This window comes from Amia ocellicauda, chromosome 3 (assembly GCF_036373705.1).
Source record: "Amia ocellicauda isolate fAmiCal2 chromosome 3, fAmiCal2.hap1, whole genome shotgun sequence".
In the NCBI taxonomy this organism is placed as follows: Eukaryota; Metazoa; Chordata; class Actinopteri; order Amiiformes; family Amiidae; genus Amia; species Amia ocellicauda.
Window position 1 is genome coordinate 30,806,322 of NC_089852.1, and position 20,892 is coordinate 30,827,213.

A 20,892-nucleotide genomic window follows, 5' to 3' on the forward strand; every position below is an offset into this window, starting at 1 on the left:
GGAGTGCTCTTTGTGTCCTCTAGCGGTCATTCCAAACCCACTCTCCCATCACACCACTGATCCCATTACTGGCCATGCTGGTCAGCGTTAACCAGGCCTTCGAGAGGCTTGTAAAGTCTGGCCTCCCACAAGGCTCAGTGCTGGTAGGGTGATGAGTGAGCCCAGATAAATGCTGTTGTGCCTCTGAACTTTGTCCTGACCCCTGACCCCTGTGATGTCCCTTGCAGGTGTTCCTGGTGAGGAAGACCACGGGTCCTGACGCTGGGCAGCTGTACGCCATGAAGGTGCTGAAGAAGGCAACACTGAAAGGTAAATAGTCTGTTAGGAAGTCTTACGGAAAACTGGGCAGACCTGTGCTTTCCTTGTTGTTGTTCTTGCTGTTTAAAATCCCTTTAAAGTCTCAATGGTGAAACAATAAACAGGGACGAAAATCTCCGAGAACAATACATCCCTCAGTTTTTGTTTTTGGCAAAATACCTATGAACCAGGGAGGTAAACATGTGACTTACATGTTTATTACATGAAATACAACGCCACCTGCATATTATCCTGAACTCTTATGTTGTATTGCAGTTGTATTGTATCAGTATATTACCTACAGCTGAACCCCAGCCATAGCCAACACTACATTGTCAAGCTAGGGCCCTACAAATCTGCACACACTTTGTAGAATTGGTAGAAATGCAAGCCAGACCTTAACAAAAGCTAGGGATTCTGACTCCTCAGACCTTAGTGTGGGCAAAAATGTAACCCTAGTTAGATCACCAAACTTGATTTATGTGAAAGTTATTAAATTACTCAAAATGATTCTTAACAAAATGTCAAAGTAACTATAAGATCCTGTCGACCTTGTTGTATCCCAAATTCACCACTTTGGTTTATTTTTGTTTTAATTTTTTAATTTTATTTTTGAAAACATCCACTTAAGTTCATACAGGGATAACAATTAATTAACCAAACGCCTACATAATATTCCAGTGCTTCATTCTGAATTATGAGATGCATAGATATTACACAGTCACACACACACACACACACTTGAGAGAGAAGTGACTCATTTGTTCCCACAGTGACACAGAGTCAGATGACTAGAGGCACAGACAGAGACAGAGAGAGAGTGTGTGTGTGGTGGGTGGGGTTAAGGGGTGATTGTAGCGCAGCTGTCTCTGTGGCTCTACAGCACAGTGCAGTAGTTCTAGACTGAGGTGAGCCGCTGTTGACTTCCTGTCTCTGGACGGTCGACATGCTGTTCGTCACATGGCAGAGGAGGAGCTGAGGCTGGTGTGTGTCGGCCCTGCTAGTCACGGCAATGGAGCGCTGGCTGTGTTCTTGGAGAAATCGGGGTCCCTCGGCCCCTGGGAAAGTCGGAGGCAGCATGTTACCGTGGTCCTTTCTGATCTCTCTTAGTGCGGAGTGTTTATTTTGCTGCTTCCCATTTCAAGTCACCATGCGTTCTCATCTGGTTATTTATCGGTTTATATCTGTACGGTCTACAGTGGCAGTGTGGCCGAGCGGTTTTGTTTTTAGTTATTTGTTTATAAACAATCCAAAGTAAAGTCCAGATACAGGAGAGTACATCCGACACTCATCCCATGTTCTGGCAATGGGTGATGTTTTTGGGTGCACAGTGCGAACAACATGTCCAATCTCGGATTAATTATTTAGCATGCATTTCACATTGCTTTTTTAACTTTGGTTTCCTCTTTAATTACCATGTATTAAATATTTAAATGGATAAATAAGAAGTACTGTACCTTTTTCCACCATACACCTCCCTGAGAAACTGTGTGACTGTGTGTACACACACGCACATCAAAACCTAATGAAGTTGAAAGTCTGGAGGAGAACGCTGCTAACCACCTCAGTAGCAGTGGGGATTTTTAATTATTTTCAATTATTTATGAGTACCTTTACACAGCACAATGCTCAGTGCACGACTGAAGATGCAAAATTCAGGCTCCTCTTCTGCCAAATGAATGCAAGGCTCGGATGATGCTCGTGCTCCACTCCACTTTTTATTGATGTATGTGTGGATTAATTTATTGTGCTAATGGGAACCCTTGTACCTTGATTCAAAACAATATTTTAAGCCATCAAACAACGTAACGCACGTCACAACAACTAACTTAATCACGTCACTCGGAGAGCTCCAGGGTGGGGGGGGGGGGGACCATAACACGCTGCAGGGCTGTCGGACCTGGGCCGGAGAGCCCTGTTGTGCTGTATTGTTCGCCCCAGGGCATTGTGGGTGCAGAATGACCTCACGTGGTTCTCTGTCCTCTGGTCTCGTCCCTGCAGTTCGGGATCGTGTGCGGACAAAAATGGAGAGAGACATCTTGGTGGAGGTGAACCATCCCTTCATCGTGAAACTGCACTATGGTGAGCACAACCTGTTCCTCTCTCTCCGTCCTTCTTTCTCCGTCTCCTCCCCCCTCTCTGTCCCTTTGTCCCCATCTGTCCCTCTATCCCTGTCCCCCTCACTCTCTGTCTCTCTCACCTCTCGCTCTTTCTCTGTCCCCCCCTCTCTCTTTGTCCCTCTCTCTGTCCCCCCCCTCTCTCCCTGTCCCCCTTGCTCTCTCTCTCTCTGTCCCATCCCTCTTTCTCAGTGCTAGGTGGTGTGGCGCAGTATTGAGCAGTGCTGTTGGTCTCGCAGTGCTGGGTGGTTCTCACTCCATCTGTCTATTGCAGCGTTCCAGACGGAGGGGAAACTGTATCTCATCCTGGACTTCCTCAGAGGAGGGGACTTGTTCACACGCTTATCTAAAGAGGTTAGTGAGAGAGCGTGCTTGTGATGGTGTCTGTCTGTGTGTGGGAACACGCTATACCCAAGCAGTATGTTTCTCAGTCAGCATGTGCCCGAGATATTACTGTCCCGTCTGTGTGTCAACACTGAGTACTGCCATTTAACACACACACCCTCCTCATCAAAACATCTGAATAGCCAATAACATAAGGAAGGAGCTGCCATTGCTCTCTTCCAGCCGTCATTGCTCTTTTTAAACTGTTCCCATGGCGCCTGTGAAAGTGGCAGTGATGAGAGGAGCAGGGCATAAACGCAGGGCGCTGTGATTATGATTATTGTCATCAGTGGCAGGAGCGGTGTTGGTAGTAATAGTAATTACCATGCTGAGTAAGCTAAGTGAACCTCAACAGTCACTGTTTTCCGTCATCATTAACCCCCCCCACGTGTATGAGAGAGTTGCATTACTCACCCTTTTATTTCTTTTTTCTTCTTTAACATTTTCAATAAGAACTTTAGATTAATTTCACACCTCAGTTCCATGGAGTCGAATTTCTATTTTGTGGGTTCTTTATTTTTTGTTTTGTTTTTTGGCAGGGGGTTGCTGATTTAGAAGGTGCATTATATACCCTCTCTTAACTCACTCCCGTCTTCCCACTCTCCCCTCTGCCTCTGATCAGGTGATGTTCACGGAGGAGGATGTGAAGTTTTACCTGGCAGAGTTGGCTCTGGCCCTGGATCATCTGCACAGCCTGGGCATCATCTACAGGGACCTGAAGCCTGAGAAGTACGACCAGGGACTCGCCTTACTAGGGAGACGGAGAGGGAGAGAGAGAGTGCACTGTAGAATTTGAGTCGATTTTGATTATGCATTCCAATTTAGAATCTCAAGCACTGTCCTCCAATTCCTTTTCATGTTTTATTTTATTATAATTGTTCTCTCTCCTGATCTATTGACTCGACTAGAAAGAAGCTTCCTTACAAATAGTTTTAGAAACATTGCATTGTTTTTTTTATTATATTTTGTTAAATGTTGCAATATAGGTGGACTATTGATGCACAATGCTTGCATTCCTGTAACCCTATCAAATGTTTGCCATTTCAGTATTTTGCTTGACGAAGAAGGGCACATCAAATTAACAGGTATGTAAGAATAACAATTTGCATAGTGAATAACATTTCCTCATAGCTCACTACCTGGACTTCAGCAGGCTAAACACACAATCCATTGTGTTAAGAAAGGCGTGTGTATTTAGATATACAGATTACAACTCTGATACACACCCCACACAACACGTGGATCTCTGTGCCTGTAGAAATGTTGGCCCTCATTGACATGATCAGATTTCGGGAATTGGTAGGTCACAAAAACATCTGAAGAACATAAACGCAATTTCAGAAGTGAGTGTGAGTGCGTGCGTGTGGACATGTCTCTGTATCACTCTGCACGTCTCTGTTCCAGATTTCGGGCTGAGTAAGGAGTCCATCGATCATGAGAACAAGGCGTACTCATTCTGCGGCACGGTGGAGTACATGGCGCCCGAGGTGGTAAACCGGCGGGGACACACCCACAGCGCCGACTGGTGGTCCTATGGAGTGCTGATGGTGAGCACAGACACGCACAAGGAGACGCACACACTGAATCACAGACACACACACTTGGTCTACCTCACTTACAAACTGATACACATACTCACTGACTCACTCCCACACTGTAGATAATAGTCAGTCCTTCCCACAGTGACTTACAGCTCCTCCACCAGACCGCACTTTGGTCAGAGGTCACGCCTTCAGAACAGTTTCTTTTGAAGGTCTAGTCTGAGCCGGTCGTAGGGAATAGAACAAACAGGGGCTGTCTGACCATAAGAGCAGGACAGTGGATACCACACCTTTCACAGGGAACTACAATGGTCTCCCTTTATCGTCATGTCAGGCTGGCAGTACGATCCCAGGCAGGGAACTCGAAACCCAGTCGAGATCTGCCTGTAACATTATTAAACATGAAATTGAAATGAGATGCATCAAAACAAATCTGAATGAGGCAGGCTTGACACAGCTGTGCGGAGCTACCCGTCAGTCTGAGGTGGCAGCGCAGCTAATGACGGGGTAGTGCGACCACGGGATTATGGTCAATTACACTGCCGGTGTCGCCGTGGGTTGGTCTGGCCACCGGAGCGCCCCTGCCAAAACCGATTTAAAGATCTGCGCTGTTCTCTCGAGTCACGGTGCCATGTATGTACGTGTCTTTGTCAATGTGTCATTGTGTTATTATTATTTTTGTTAACCTTGTGGGTGAGACTGTCATCACATTAGTCACGGTGGTAGGAAGTGAAGGTTACCGTGGGCTTCTTCCAGCACGGCGCCCGGTTTATTTTATAATTGTTTTTATGTATTTCCATGACTCTTGTGCCGAAAATAACAAAGTGCAGAATATGCAGTTAGACAAAGGAGTGCAATACAGTACAAGTACATTAACGAGTACTGCCCTCTCCTTGCCCCTGCAGTTCGAGATGCTGACGGGCACCCTGCCGTTCCAGGGGAAGGACCGCAAGGAGACCATGACAATGATCTTGAAGTAAGTGCTCCGCGTTGTAGGCGGCCTTTTCTGCGCTTCCCTCGCTTTCTGAAAACCCTGAGACACATGCCTACCTTTCTTCAAGCAACGGCATTACACAGAAAGACTTGATATGCCGTTGCTTGGAGAATACCTGCCCCCCGGTTGTCCTTGGTTCTGTCTGGTGCATCCTTGCTGAAACCATTGAGGCTGCTGGGGATGTTCTTTAACATCAGTCTGCTTTCATGCTCTGCTCCTGCAGAGCCAAGCTGGGAATGCCCCAGTTCCTGAGCAACGAGGCCCAGAGTCTCCTGCGCATGCTGTTCAAGAGGAACCCGGCCAACCGACTAGGTGAGACGCCACACTCTGACACCGGCACACCCAGCTACAGAGCTACGTGGTGGAATGCTTCTCAGTACAGGGGAACGGAAATTAAAACTCTTCTCCTGGTTCCTCAGGTGCCGGACCTGACGGCGTGGAGGAGATCAAGAGGCATCAGTTCTATTCCACTATCGACTGGAACGTAAGTGGATTCTAACATCCCTGTAGGGACACAGGAGTGATGAGCAAAGGAGAAGGGAAAGTGCGCAGGTGTGTTTTGACCACCTGGGCTGTGTTCTGTCTTGTAGAAATTGTTCAGAAGAGAGATCCACCCGCCCTTCAAGCCAGCATCCGGCCGCCCCGACGACACCTTTTACTTTGACTCCGAGTTCACTGCCAAGACCCCCAAAGGTACGGTGCAGAGGAGGGTGGCTGGGGACTTTAGAGCAGTATCTTTTATTTTTGTGTAAACTATATTATCAGGGTAATGTTTCAGGTGTCACGTATGTATTTAAGTTATTTAGATTAATCTCCTGTGAGGTGTAAAGCCCATGAAGGTGTCAGCTGGAAAGGCAGCAAGTTTGCCACTCAGAATGTATGTATTTATTTATGACTTCTGCCCCCGACCTCCCAGACTCCCCAGGTGTGCCCCCCAGCGCCAACGCGCACCAGCTGTTCCGTGGCTTCAGTTTCGTAGCGATCACAGCGGAGGAAGAGACGCCCCCCCTGCAGGCCACCAACGTACACGCCATCGTGCAGGTGAGACGCCCATCAATCACCAACACACGCACTCTGTAGCTCACAGCCGGGGGCCGTGAGGGGCTGCTGCACTGGGGCAAAGCGAGTGCAGAACTGGAGAGCCGAGAAAAGACACATGAACAGCTCCGAGCCCCGAGAGTGAGTTATTTCAGTGAGGTTTGGGTGTGAGCAGGGTCCCACACACCCCTGAGCGCTCACCACACCCCCTGCTTTCACTCTCAGGAAGACTCTGCCTGGTCTTTAAGCCCCAGAGAAGGCCACTTTTTTTGCCATTCCTTTTCAGCTCTGTCTGATTTTAGGAGGTTTTGCCACAAGTGCTCCACCTGCTGGTTGCAAGGAGGCTTCTGCCACATTCCCCAGTCCAGAACAGAGACGCACACACCCTGACACTCACCAGTACTTGGAAGTCAGGATTTGTTAGTTGGTTGACTGGCTGGTTGGTTAGTTAGTAGAAAATGGAGGATTTATTATTCTGGCAAAGATGTACATTATGAACACACTGTGAATTCATTTTTTTCCAGCTGGTAAATACTCCCCTATTTAAGATCAAAGAGGAAGCAACAGGTATTCTGATTAATAAAACAAATAGCATCCAGAAAAGCAAAAAGTCACACACTGTTTCACTCCTCCCAGTACCGTGACCCTGACTGTGCTGGTCTTTGTTTGCGTGTTGTTGTCTGCAGCAGCTGCACAGAAACCCCATTCAGTTCAGCGACACCTACGAGGTGAAGGAGGACATCGGCGTTGGCTCCTACTCCATCTGCCGGCGGTGCGTCCACAAGAGCACCAATATGGAGTACGCTGTGAAGGTGAGGGCCCTGCGCCGAGCGGGACGGAGTACACACTGCACAGGGCCGGGGCAAGGTGAGGTGGGGTGGGGTGTGTTCAGCTGTTCTCAATGAGAGCCTGCTTCTTGCAGATCATCAACAAGGCCAAGAGGGACCCCTCGGAGGAAGTGGAGATCCTGCTGCGTTACGGACAGCACCCCAACATCATCACTCTGAAGGATGTAAGTGCAGGAGCTCCGACTGGACACGCTTTCCAGAACCTCTCTTTGGGGTTTGTGTTCTCGGAATCCTCGGAACCCTGAGACAGAGAATTAAAAATCTACTCCATGCACCTAATACTAAAGTGTCACTAATTCTGAAGTCTCTCTCTCTCTCTCTCTCTCCCCAGGTGTACGATGATGGTCGTTCGGTGTACCTGGTGACGGAGCTGATGAAGGGTGGGGAGCTGCTGGATAAGATCCTCCGACAGAAGTTCTTCTCTGAGAGGGAGGCCAGTGCAGTGCTGTACACCATCACCAAGACTGTGGAGTACCTGCATGTCCAGGGGGTGAGCCGCCTGCATCCTATTCTAGGACCTTCATTGAGAAGGAAAATTTATGGCACTTGTGAAGAGGACAGGGGCGTGAAAATCCAATCCCCTGCTTATATTATTCCTCTCTCTCCCCCACTTCTCTGGCAGGTGGTTCACAGAGACTTGAAGCCCAGTAACATCCTGTATGTGGACGAGTCGGGGAACCCGGAGTCCATTCGGATCTGCGACTTCGGCTTTGCCAAGCAGCTGCGGGCGGAGAACGGCCTGCTCATGACCCCCTGCTACACCGCCAACTTTGTGGCCCCCGAGGTGCTGAAGAAGCAGGGCTACGACGCCGCCTGCGACATCTGGAGCTTGGGCGTGCTGCTGTACACCATGCTGACAGGGTAGGGCGCACGCACACGAGCACTCTATCACTCTCCCGCATCTGGCTCTCTATTTATTTAGATTTATTAAATCTTTATTTATTCTATTTATACAATTTTATTTATTGTATTTCTATGTTAAAAAGAGATGTTATGCTACGGGGCATCGTTTTGTCATGAGTTGCTGTCCCTGTTGGCACATTTCTCCACTCTTTTTGACTCACTGGCATCATCTGCTGGCTGTGTTTGAGTCCTGCACCAGCTGCAGCCAGTCAGGTCACCCAGAACTTTCTTCTGCTGTTGTGTAAGTGGCGGGAGCGCACAGTGTTGGTCTGCTGAGGTGTCTGAGCTCTGAGCACAGGGGAGGCGTCCGCACCCCACCGCAATTACTGCCACAGATCGTTGTCCTGCAGTTCAGAAGTGTGCAGCTCCAGGGCTCTGGCAGCAACTCACTCTGCCTGGTTCTGTCCCGGTCCAGGTTCACGCCGTTCGCCAACGGTCCGGACGACACCCCCGAGGCGATTCTGGCCCGGATCGGCAGTGGGAAGTTCTCTCTGACTGGTGGCTACTGGAACTCCGTCTCCGCAGAGGCCAAGGTGTGTCAGTGTGTGTCAGTGTGTGTCAGTGTGTGTCAGTGTGTGTCAGTGTGTGTCAGTGTGTGTCAGTGTGTGTCAGTGTGTGTCAGTGTGTGTCAGTGTGTGTCACTTGCACTGTGTGGGCCAGTTTGTGGAGAAGGCTGTGCTGAAACTGGAGGAGTAACACACACAGACTGGTGTTGCCAGCGCCCAACTCAGACTCCCTCCTCTCTTGCTCTCCCCAGGACCTGGTGTCCAAGATGCTGCATGTGGACCCCCACCAGAGGCTGACTGCTGCCCAGGTGCTGCGACACCCCTGGATCATCAACAAGGACCAGCTGCCCCAGTACAAGCTCAACCGGCAGGACGCCCCTCACCTGGTCAAGGTAGCGACCCCCTCTCACCGGTCTGATCCAGTTTGAACACTGCTCATTAACACTTTGTTTGCTTTGTTCCATACATGGCATTTTAGGAATGTTCAAAATTAAACTCCTCAGCTCGGTGGCTGACGCTGTTTGTCCTCGTGTCCGCAGGGAGCCATGGCAGCCACCTACTCTGCGCTGAACCGGAACCCCATGTCCCCTGTACTGGAGCCGGTGGGCTGCTCCACCCTGGCCCAGCGCCGGGGCCTCAAGAAACTCACCTCCACAGCGCTGTGACTTCTGCCGTGACCCCGAGGCTGACCTTTGACCTCACTCCCACCTCCTCTGGGTTAGCCCGAGTGCAACTTCACCGGCTGGACATCACCCCCTGCGCTGCGCCCCCCCCCCATACACACACACACACACACACACACAAACCTCTTCTTCTGCTGCTCCGCGCAGGCTGTGGCCCCCCCACGGCCTCCTCAACGCCAAATACAAGAGTGGACTGCAAAATTGACACTCCCGCCCCTACACCCCTGCCCGTCCCATACGGACTGGACAACATGCGCTGGTACAATCACTGCTGTCTCCAAACTCACTGGGCTCTTCTTCCAGGCTTCTTTTTAGGGGAGGAAACTACTGTAGGATTTGGGATTTTTTTTTTTGTTCAGATTTGTTAGGAACAATTGAAATATCTACATGCAAACATTATATACTGTATAAGAAATGTATAAATGCGTATGTATTAACTCGAGATTCACTATAGCTTATGGAGTCCTCTTACTGTACTGCAGTTTAGTCACTGTTTTAGATCCTGAAGGCCCGCTCCGCAGCTGTGAGGATAATCGGCAGGCGATAGGACTGAGCAACGGTGGATTGGATTGGCCCATAATCCTCCCAGACTGACGACACTGCTGCCACCCTGCCTGGCGCCGTGCAGACTGTGAGTGCAGCAGCTGTGAGGAGGAAGATGAATCCTCACGGTCGCAGCTCGCAGCTCTGACTCTTGTGCAAAAAAAAAAAAAAAAAAGGGAAAATGGGCAAAAGCTTTGCACGTGAGTTGGCGATGAGACGAGCTGCCATCCCCGGCTGCAGAGGCCAGGGCCTGCGAAACCTTAAAGCACAGTTTATAGAAAAAAGTGGTGCATCTTAGTGTTCCTGCTCTACACTTTTTCCCGTTTTATTTTGCAGCAGGTTTTTTTTGTTTGTGGGTTTTTTCCGATACTGCTCACCACGAAGGCGCCGTGTGATCGGAGGAGCCCCATCCTCAGTGGGAAAGATCGATGTTTTAAGCTTGCGAATATCTCAGGAAGACATTTTCTCGTAGTGTGACTTCATCCCTCCGAGACCGCCTTGCACACGAGACCTTAAGAGTCTTTTAACGAACACCCAGGCAGCATCCACGAGTCTGGCCTGCTCGGAGGCTCTTGTTTCCCCAGTACGGTTGTCTTCTCAGCAGCCAGCATGGCCCCCGCGGCTTTTGTCTCTGCATGTCGTTCAGAAACGCACCCTGTCTCCCTCTCTTCTGGTCTGTCTCTCCATGGCTTCAGTGAGGAAACCGCAGTGGGGCCCAGCACAGACTGGAAACTTGGACTCTATAGTGGTGTCCTCTCTCTCTCTCTCTCACTTTCTCTCTGTCTCTTGCTCTCTCACGTGCTCTCTGGCTCTCTGCCTTCGACGCTCCCTTATTGGTTGTGGGCTTCGGTTCGGAGTTCCAGGTTCAGAGTGGCGGAGGGTATCTCTGTAGTGCTGAGGCCATGGTCCCACATACGGCGCAACAAGTAGGTCCCTCCGAGTGCCTCAGTCCTGCTCACATCAGGGGTCTCGATTAACCCTCTGCTGCGTAAGACCGGCGTCTTAAGTGTCTTAAGACACTTAAGACGCTGTTCATGCTAAAATCATAGTGAGAAGCCCAGTAGTGATGTAGACCAGAGCGGACCGACCCCTGGAGTAAAGATTTGGGACTGTAGTAGTCGACCCCAGGATTACATTCCGCCCTTTCTAGAAGAGCCCCAGAGATCTGCCTCGGCTCCACAGAGCTGCCTCGGCACACACACTTACACCATATGGGCTCCGAGCGTGCATCGGACCGGCTCAGGTGACACAGAAAAGTCTTCACTATGGCAATACAAATAAAGGACTGTATTTTTTTAAGTGTAGGGCTGAGGTTTCTCTATGTAACACGCTTATACTTGGGTACGAGGGCAGAAGAACCATCGTAGCCAGGAGGTTGTGAAAGAGGGAGGTGGGGAGTAAGCCAATGCTCTACAAAAAACTGATTTCAGTTCTTGGTTTTATATTTATTATGATTATTATTTTAATATTTTTTTTTATAATGTTTCCTGGGAAGTAGGAGTGATCGGGGGGAGTGTGGGTAGCTGATCAGAGGAGTGCCAGCGTCTGCAAAGGCATCGGGGATACCAGCGGCGCTCAGAGGGTGGGCTCCATTGACTCTGATCCCAAATTCCTTGCAGTACCAAATTATTTTTAAAAATACACACACAAAAATATATATATATTTACAGTATTTTCAGATTTGTTTTATTTTTAAACCCTGATCGGTTTTCCTGTGTTATAAAATGAGCGTTTGTGTTTCTGTTTGACCTTTTCCGTTGTGTGTGGAAGCCAGCCTGTGTCCTGTGTGCTCCTACTTCTCAGCACTCGAGCAGCGGTGCAGCTCTGGGAACTCAGCTCATGTATGTGTAAGAGACGTCAGTGGAGGGCTCTTGACAAGTGTCTGTTGAAATATCCATTGAATGTACTACTTGCAAAAAAAAAAAAAATATATATATATATATATATATATATAATAAGAAGCGTATATGAGCACATTGTACTGCCTGCTGAGAAGGGGTTCCACACAGTCCTCTGTCCTGTAGAGAGCAGCATGTCTTTGGGGAGAAGGTGTTTGCCATGCGTCTCATCCTTCCTCTGTGTCTCTGTCTCTGTCTATCGCTCTCTCTCTCCTTCTCTGTCTGTCTGTTTGTCTGTCTCATTATTACAGAAGCTTTAGCTCTTTGTGCCGTTATCTTCAGGACCTGGGCCGGACTGCTGCTGTCAAGGACCCTGTTATCCTGTACTTCAGCTTTATCTTGTTCTCATAATTTAACGTTAAGAAATAAATAAATAAATAAATAAATAAAGGGATGTGTAAAGATGAGGGATGTAATTATTTAAAGAAAAAAAAATCTACTTTCAATTACATTTTTAAGAAAAAAAATGAAAAGCTCAGATGTATTATTTTTATATACTTCTATAAAATCAGACTTTCTACTTGTTTTGTTGTGCATGGATCGTGGGGTCGGTGTGTTTGGCTTGGGTGTTTCTTATCCCTCCATTGAGGAGTTGGTTGTTATTAATATTATTATGATAATGATTGTGATGGCTATTGTTTTGTTTTTTTGCCGGGAGGGCGCACACAGAGCACTGTCGGTTTACCCTCATCCCTCAGCTGTCAGTGCTACTGGGACAACAAACATTGTGCTTTGCTGTGAGGGCGAATATCTGGGTTGCTTTGATCTTAGAACGTCAATTTTAATTTTTTTTCCTGTTTTCAAATTTTAAAAAGCACTGGAAAATGTTCCTGTGCTTGTGATTCTCAATCCACTAGGCAGGTTTGTTTGACTTTATTTGTTGTTGTTTTGTTTTTTGTAATCTTTGGAAAAAGAAAACTAAAATTTATATGAATACAAATTTCCAATGTATAAAATAAAATCAAAAAAGCAGACTGGGTGAGAAACTTTTTTCCCCCATCACGAATCTCCCTCATCTCTATCTTAAAAAATGGTTCTGCATTTTTCACTTCCCTCCCAGAAGCTGTGGGAAGCTTAATCATAATCATGTTCATTTCACTTCTTTGGCCACAAGAAACATCCAGACAACAGATGCTGGAATATGAACATGTTCTCCTGAAGATCCTCAGAGCACCAAGCAGCTCAGAAATAGCCATCGATATATCTGCAGATGGCAAAAGATAAAATCATTTAAGAATGTTATACTGTTAATTTCAACTGCTGTAGCATGGTAAAGCATTGTAAAATCCTAGTAACAACATGGTCAAATATGGTAAACCCATGGTACAAACATGGTTATAATATGCTAAAAACATTGTGAAATATAATAAATGATGGTAAAGTGTACCATGTTAAAACGTTGGTTACATATGATCAAATCCAGTGGGGTAGCATGGTAAAAAAGAGGGTCAAGTATAGTATGCACATGAACACGCACACACACACACACACACACACACACACACACACACACCTGTGACAGGCCCCTGTCCTCCACTTGATTAATTATGAATGAATGACTGATGATACACACGAATGCCTGATACACCACCAGTAAACTACATACTAGAATGACACTGCTTCTAAGGTACAGATGCATAACTTACATCTACATCCTAATCATGTATATGTCATACCACTGTTGCATCATCATATTTTATAATAAACCCATTTATGATCAGTAATCTTATATTGTTGAACTTTGACGTCAGCAGATTGTGAGGTAGAGTGTCAAGTTCCCGACACCTTGCTATGTTCATAGACTACCACAGTACACCACACTACACCTTACTGTGATTTTACCATGGTACAACTTGTTTTTACACACACACCAGTCAGGTTAATCTACTTTTACTGTACTTCTTTAAGCACACATAATACTTCTGTATAGTAGGGAAACTATTATGCATTAGATTTACGGCTGAACATAAGAAATCACGGGAAGCATGTCGCCTATACTTTGTTTTACTGTATATCTCGTTGACGTATTTTATTAATATCTGGCAGATTCAAAGCCCTTACAATGTCTGTGTGTGTAAAGCCATCTGAGCGGCCGAGTCGAAGCTCTGTCTGTTCATTCCCATTTGCGGAAGTATGAATAAAGTTTTATTGGAGGGTGGCTGGTGCGCCTGCGCAGTGTGCACGGCGAGGAGGAGACATTTCCTGCGTCGGCGCTGAGGAAGAGGCAGAGAGGCTGAGTGAGAGAGCTGCTCGCCCGCCACTGACACCCAGATTAACAACACTACACCCCGCGTAGCCGTCCGGACAGCTCGGGAGGAAGATAGCCCTGTCTGCTAGCCAACATGCCCAAGAATAAAGGTAAGAGAGCGGGTCTGCACGCTGCTGTGCGGGGGTCTGACGCAGCAGCGCGGCGGAGTGAGCGGACGCGCATTGTGAAAACGTGCCCCGTCCTCCTGCTCTGTCCCTGCCAGGACCCGGGCTTCCCCACGCCGCCACAGCCGCTCGATCCGGGCCGTAACGCATTCAGCCCGCTCCCCCGTCTCTGCCTGCACGGCACTGCGCTCGGCGTGTGGCTCACCCGAGGACTCTGCCTGCCGCCGTCGCCGCGCTGGTGGTGGGCTCCGCCGGTGGGAGCGGAGGAGAAGTGCCGGTCAGGCGAGAGATGGTGGTCGGTGAAAAGCCCCCGAGTAGCCGGTGGGGATGCTCGCACCACGGCGGCGTTTAGTGTCCCGCACCGCCAGCACTGCCTGTATTGGTCGTGGTGGTGGTCCATGCAGCAGCGCTCACTCCGCTAGGCCCCGTTTCGCCTGTAACTGCCGGTGGGCTTTGGTTGATGGCCGTTGTTCTCCATTACATGACGGAGTATAACCACTAAGAGAAAAATTAAAATAAATGGTGTAAATGTCCGGGTTGGGACGGGCGGGCTGATTTTAGGGTTGTCCGGGGGGAGTTGCAGCTGTGTCACATCGCCCTCTCTCTGGGATCACTTCGTCTAGTTCCTGTATTGGGCATTTAGACCCTGACGGTCACGCTTCTGTGTAGATGAGATGGGTCGACTTTGAGTGCGTTTCCAGCTCCACGGAGCAGCGAGGGCATCCGACTCCCAGGGCAGAGGGGTCCCACAGTGAGCTCTACACTAGCTTGACATGAAGTCATTTCTCAACAAACAGTTGCTAATTTCTCCTGATACACTTTCTGCTTTCTTGAGAATAGGAATCAATAATCCCAATCCTTAATGACTGTACCCACCTCTTGATCTCCTTTTGTACCCCATCAAAGTAATTCTGCATGAGGGTTTAATTAATGGTAATCAGTCAAGAGGTGTATGAACACAGATGGACATCAGTTATGCTTTTAAATGCCAGAGCATCAGATGCTCGCAAGTGGCATCCAGGAAAGCTAACTTAACTTGATGTATTTTTTCCCCCACCCCTTTGCACAGGTAAGGGAGGTAAGAATCGACGACGTGGTAAGAATGAGAACGAGTCTGAGAAGAGAGAACTGGTGTTCAAGGAGGACGGCCAGGGTGAGTGATGTGGACAGGACCTGTATCTACTGAGTGAAGCAAAAGGCACTAGGCTGTTACATACAGTTAAATAGTATTGTGGAATTCTTATCGAAGTCTTTATCATGTTTATTTGTGTAAACTTTAAAATGGTGTTGTTTCCACCTCAAATAAGCATTTCCAGAATACTCTAGTTTATAAAGTGAAGTAGATATTAGCTAGTCAGTGCGCAGAAGTTGTATAAAATGTCTCGCCACACTGTGTACATTGGCTGACAATGCATTTAAAAGCACAATGCAAATGCTGAAATGGTTAAGGATGTGCTCCTAAGTGTGTGCCCCTGTGCTCTCCAGAATACGCCCAGGTCATCAAGATGCTTGGGAACGGGCGTTTGGAAGCCATGTGTTTTGACGGAGTGAAGAGGCTCTGTCACATCCGGGGCAAGCTGAGGAAAAAGGTACGCTGCTGCTGGGACTCCTGAGCTCTCAACTAAGGCGCCAGCACTTCTTTCTCCAGACAGACAGACCCACACGGTGTTAGCATAGACTGCCTGGTATTGACCACTCCGACCACCTGTGCATTTCAAAGTGACTGTCCTGGTTCCTTCAAGAACTGTCTGAATGCCCCTCCTCTCGCTCGCAGCCTCTCTCGTGTCCTTATCTGACCCTCTGTCTGCACTGCTGCTGTGTGTATAATGGCTCTGAATTGTCGTGTCCCCTCTTCTCTAGGTTTGGATAAACACCTCGGACATCATACTGGTGGGATTGAGGGACTATCAGGTAGGTTAATTTCTGCACCTTCTTCCTGAGAAACCCCCCGACCCCAAGCTAATTATTAGTTTTAATCCAATAGTCAATACAATAACAATTTGAACAGTTATCCAACATGTATATATATCAATAACGCATTGCAAGCAATCATTCACTGTAGGCTAAGAGCTCTCTTAGAGGGTTGGACGAGAACAGGGAATAGTAGAAGATTATAACTTCAATAGTGAAGGAGAGGTTAGAAGAGTTGCTGGAGATCTAGACTGTTTCCTCAATGTTTGCAAAATAAGCAGTACATTAAAGGCTTGCCCCAGAGAAAACTCCCTGAATTGTAAGTTCTGCTTAACATCTTTCACCCAGTGTGTTGACAACTTTTAACCAAGGGGTTCCTAAAGGGTGGCTGACCCCGAGTGAACTTTAACACCTGACTTGTGCTCCTCTGCCATAAACCCCTCTGACTCCTGTGTCTGATGTCCCCCCTGCAGGATAACAAGGCTGATGTCATTCTCAAGTACAACGCTGATGAAGCCAGGAGCTTAAAAGCCTACGGAGAGCTGCCAGAGCACGGTGAGCCTCTCTTTTTCCTCGCTCTGTCCTCCGGGAGGGATGTGCGTCTGCAGTTCTGTTCTTCCCTTGTGCAGACGAGTTAGCACGGCTCCTGCGAGCAGAGTGTGGGTGCGTGCGTTTGCTCAGGGAGTGGGGGTGCGCCGGTCTCGGATACACGGGTGCGAAAGGGCTCTTGAGAAGCACCCGTAGTGTCCGCAAGTCTCGGCCGTGCAGCCTTCATTCCCTGACACGGTTTCTCTCACGCTCTGTGTGAGTGAGTCTCAGAAGGCAGTTTAAAGGACTATATCGACATTTAAACCTTAAGAACCCAGTGTGAGCTACTCATTGCAAGCCTCTAGCAGTCTTGACAAATCGATTGTCTCTGTTGACCAGGCCTCTGCGTGTGACGTGGCACGCCGGTGTCCTAAGAGTTGAGAGCTGCAGGAGTTGATTTTGTGCGTCCGTGTCTTTCAGCTATATTCTTGATCTCGGATTCCTATTTTTAAAGCTCTTTATTTTCTCCTCTTCCAGCTAAAATCAATGAGACGGACACATTCGGCCCTGGAGATGACGACGAGATTCAGTTCGATGACATCGGAGATGACGATGAAGACATTGATGATGTGAGTTCGCGTGTTGTGCGTTGGCCGGGCTGTGGGTGACCTGGTCCCCCCAGTTCTCGCCCATGGCTCCCCCGGTGTCCTCTGGCTCTTGATGTTCTGTAACAGTGCTCAAGTGCGGCAAATAACGCTGGAAGGGGATTTTGTTCACCTCATTCCCTTCTAACTGAGCCCTTATTTGGCTCTGCTGTTCCTCTTAAGGTTGCCATTGCCTGCTCTAACAGCGGTCTGTGAATGCATATACAAATGTTACTTACTGTATTTTGAATCTATGTATATATATATATTTTTTGTTTGTTCCCCCCCCACCAATTAGATCTAAGTATGGACTTTCGATGACATTCTCTCCACGAGCTGCAGAGCCCCTGCTCTGGAAGAGGAGTCATCTCAACCCAAACAGCCCATGCCAGGTTTTGTTTTCCTTGCTTTGACACGCTGGCTCTGTAGGAGACCCGTCAGTGGGAGCGGTGACGTCAACGCGGACAAACGGACAAACAGACAAAATAATAAACAAAGTATTCAGTTTTGTTTTAATGTATTTATATTTTATTTCACTAGAGGTGGAATTTATCGTCAAAATACATAGTATCTGAATTTACAATAAAAAGTTAAACCCTTTTTCGCTTCCTCTTTGCAATCTGTCTATTTTTTTTTTTATTACTCATTAGTTTATTTCACGGGCAGATAAAAGATTTTTTTGCCGTTTTTTCGGTCGCCCATAAAGGATATGTAATTTTTTTGATAGTTTGCTTCAACCTTTCAGAGAGCCTCTCGCATTGATATGTAGGGCAGCAGGTCTGTTATTTAATTTGATTTTGATTTAAATATCTAGCTTTTTCGTCTTGTCCTCCACCTCCCCCGCCTACACACACACATTTGTTTTAAAGGGAAAAGTTATTTAGCAGAGAACAGAAAATAAATGGAAAGATTGAGATGGGAAATCATGTGGGGCTTTAAAATTTGAAGATGTAACTATTTTGATTTTTCAGCTAGAAGTTTATTTTAGTTTTTAAGTGCAAACTTTGAACATCTGTGTTTTTTCATGGCTGGGATGCTTTTTCTGGGAGAAGAATGTGCCAAGTACATTTTGTTAAATCACTTCTGTGCAGTTTTGACTTCTTTCTCCAGTTTAACTTGGAACTAAATACCTAATAAATGCATAATTGGAGAGGACCACTAGGTGGTGCTGTCTCAGAATAAAATCACTTTGGTCTTGATGAATTTAGAGACCCTTATTTTCTCGCACGCAGTTGTATTTACAGTTTCTACAGTCTGAGAAATATTTTGCTGTAACGACAAAAAGGAAACAGAATTCAGACCCTGAGCTCTATTTTTGTAATTCTCAGTTGTAAAACACATTTTCAGTTCGAACATGTTATTTGTGTTTGCTTTTGTTTCGTTTTTTCAAGCTGTAGTGGATTGCGTTTGTCTGCCATCTGCCGAGTTCCTTGTAATGTAAAGAGGAGCGAATCTTAAAGACCAGAGCTGTAGTTTAGGGAGCTGCAGAGCACCCGTCGCTCGGATCCCTTCAGGTTTTAGTGGCGCCTTTCCATTAGCCCCTTGTTCAGACCGGCAGGAAGAGGGGTGATTTGACTTCCTTCTATATAATGACTCCAATCAATTAAGTAAAACCTGAGGTGGAATGAAAACCAGAACCTCCTCCCCCCCGCGTGGACTGATCTTTGCCAGCACCTGCTCTGTGTTCCTCCAACTCTGGTCTTCAAGATTTCGGCTGCTTGTGAACCCCAGTGGCCTGGCCAGGTGGGCGGGGAGGGAGATTCGTATTGGCTGTACTCCTGTGTTCACATTTCATGCATCTGAATCCAGATCTAAATCCTATACCAGTGGTTTGTAATGTCTCTTGTGTTTGAAAGCCCCCGTCGTATTCTTGTTCAGTGTCACTCAGTTGTCTCGTCTCTTGTCTTTGACTTGTACAAAGGGCTCCTGCCTAACTGGCCATCCTGTCGAATGATGTGTAACGCTCAGTGGCCAGCTTGCTCGTGTGATCAGAAGTGTAGACTGTGTTGATTGTCTTGTCAGTTGTACTTCAGTAAATTAATACCTATATTCAATGTGAAATCTTTTCTTAAGCAGCATTTGTTTTTTCTTAAAGGGATTAATGAAAAATAAACTGTCAAATCATTAAATGATATGAGTTTATAATAAAATGCAAACTGGGATGATTGAATTTCAAGTCCTTGTTTTTGGAAAAAAGATGCTGTGCTATAATCTGTCTTCTACAACACAGGCTCACATTGTTGTGGTGAAACGGGTAACTCGGCCTGTACAGTTACTGTTCACTTCCAATTGCACCACATGACATCAAACCACGTCCCTGCCTCCTTCAAGAAACGCGATTTGCTTTTCCCAATGTGTAAGCCCTTTGTAGCTGTAAGCTTCACTTGATATAAGTCTAGCCTGCAAAAAATAGACAAAACAAAAAAATGGACAATAAAATGATTAGGTTTGACACTGGAGGAAGCGGGCTGATGCAGATAATCCCGAAGATATTACACTGTTGAGTACATGCACAGTATTTATCCCAACTCCATAACTTTCCACGCACACACTCTTCAGCTGTTCTGCTGCAGTGGATATGGTTTGTCATAATTGTGCCCTGTGGATCTCTGAACTGCCTGGAGTTGCATGCAGCTGAAATCCAGATCCACACTAATTGCAGCCTTTCACCGCGGAGGAGCCCATACTTGCAAGAAATGTGTCGTCTGAGATTAAATTTGGATGGGGTGGTGGGGGGTATAAGAATATACTGGTGTCATGGAATGGTAACTGGATTAGGGGCTGCTCAGCTCATCGGGCGGGGCAGGGAGCTGCTAGCGCTGATCTGTGCTGCTCCTCAGTGCGGCTCTGTTCTTGGAGACGCAGTGTGGAGGGCCAGGACAGGCAGGTGTGCGATACCGTACTCTGGATAGGTGAATCTGGTTTAAGAGCTATATGGGAGTCCTTCATTCACTGTACCCTGTGGGAATAGTTTTGGTGTTAAGTTACTATATATACAAGATGAAAAATGTTTATTTCTTTATTCATTATTCTGGGATGGGGTTTTATTTACGTGGAAAGTTGAGTATTTGTTTTGCTGATTTCACTTTAATTTATTTTGAAGGTGAGAGAGAGACCAGCAGTTGCATGATTGCACAGTTTATGCCCTGCGTACAGCTGCCCCTGCACACTGGCTGTGTTGCTAATGCCTTTTGAAGTTCGCTGGCCTCTCAGTGCAGTTTGCTGCCGGGGATTCGTTCTGCAGGCCGGGGCCTCGTGCTGGTTTAATAGGTAATAGGGACGCTTAGTTGCAGCCCTACTCTCCAGATCCGTCTCCCTGCTCTCCCTCCTGGTCTTGTGGAAGGAGCTGTGCAGTGACATCATGTGTGGTGACAGCTCATGAGGACTTCGTTAATTGGAGCCTGCTCCTCGGGGACGCTGTCGCCCGGGGGGCGCTGGTGACTGTGGGCTCCCTTCGTGAGCCGCACTCTGCCACGCCACGTTTCCCCCGCCTCACGTGGCTGGGTCCAGGAGCACGACCTTGGCTTGTCCTCTGATTTGGATGCTCTCTTTATGTTTGTATGTATGTATGTTCCCTTGTCCTTCTCTGTACAGTGTCTAAGGGCTGCAAGACATTTATTGTACAATTGCACTTTATCTCTCTTAGCTCCCATAACGTTGGGGAAAAAAGAGTTGTGAGTGTGC

General features: G+C 47.3%; 2 protein-coding genes across 5 annotated transcripts in view; both read left to right on the plus strand.

Moving 5' to 3' along the window:
- The window catches only part of LOC136746499 (ribosomal protein S6 kinase alpha-3), a 38,834-nt gene extending 26,108 nt beyond the window's left edge, over positions 1 to 12,726 (plus strand). For all 4 annotated transcript variants that reach the window (XM_066699032.1, XM_066699031.1, XM_066699034.1 and 1 more), the window contains 18 exons: positions 228 to 309; positions 2,299 to 2,379; positions 2,689 to 2,768; positions 3,421 to 3,527; positions 3,846 to 3,883; positions 4,203 to 4,345; positions 5,245 to 5,315; positions 5,557 to 5,645; positions 5,753 to 5,817; positions 5,924 to 6,026; positions 6,250 to 6,374; positions 7,058 to 7,183; positions 7,294 to 7,383; positions 7,551 to 7,709; positions 7,842 to 8,080; positions 8,538 to 8,655; positions 8,880 to 9,020; positions 9,168 to 12,726. In XM_066699032.1, coding sequence (XP_066555129.1) covers positions 228 to 309; positions 2,299 to 2,379; positions 2,689 to 2,768; positions 3,421 to 3,527; positions 3,846 to 3,883; positions 4,203 to 4,345; positions 5,245 to 5,315; positions 5,557 to 5,645; positions 5,753 to 5,817; positions 5,924 to 6,026; positions 6,250 to 6,374; positions 7,058 to 7,183; positions 7,294 to 7,383; positions 7,551 to 7,709; positions 7,842 to 8,080; positions 8,538 to 8,655; positions 8,880 to 9,020; positions 9,168 to 9,293 — 1,983 coding nt within the window. In that variant the 3' untranslated portion in view covers positions 9,294 to 12,726. The remainder of the gene's footprint in view (positions 1 to 227; positions 310 to 2,298; positions 2,380 to 2,688; positions 2,769 to 3,420; positions 3,528 to 3,845; positions 3,884 to 4,202; positions 4,346 to 5,244; positions 5,316 to 5,556; positions 5,646 to 5,752; positions 5,818 to 5,923; positions 6,027 to 6,249; positions 6,375 to 7,057; positions 7,184 to 7,293; positions 7,384 to 7,550; positions 7,710 to 7,841; positions 8,081 to 8,537; positions 8,656 to 8,879; positions 9,021 to 9,167) is intronic.
- A 1,204-nt stretch (positions 12,727 to 13,930) lies between these two features.
- Positions 13,931 to 17,808, plus strand: LOC136746501 (eukaryotic translation initiation factor 1A, X-chromosomal). The gene is made up of 7 exons (XM_066699035.1): positions 13,931 to 14,110; positions 15,195 to 15,278; positions 15,611 to 15,714; positions 15,986 to 16,036; positions 16,510 to 16,591; positions 17,102 to 17,193; positions 17,507 to 17,808. The coding sequence occupies exons 1-7, from the start codon at positions 14,095 to 14,097 to the stop codon at positions 17,510 to 17,512; spliced, it is 435 nt and encodes a 144-aa protein (XP_066555132.1). The 5' UTR covers positions 13,931 to 14,094; the 3' UTR covers positions 17,513 to 17,808.
- Positions 17,809 to 20,892: the final 3,084 nt, after the last annotated feature.

Bases quoted from the DNA above. Each gene is read 5' to 3' on its own strand.
- LOC136746501 (XM_066699035.1), top strand. The intron at 16,037-16,509 runs GTAGGTTAATTT...TCCCCCCTGCAG, and splicing joins TGGGATTGAGGGACTATCAG to GATAACAAGGCTGATGTCAT. The intron at 16,592-17,101 runs GTGAGCCTCTCT...CTCCTCTTCCAG, and splicing joins CGGAGAGCTGCCAGAGCACG to CTAAAATCAATGAGACGGAC.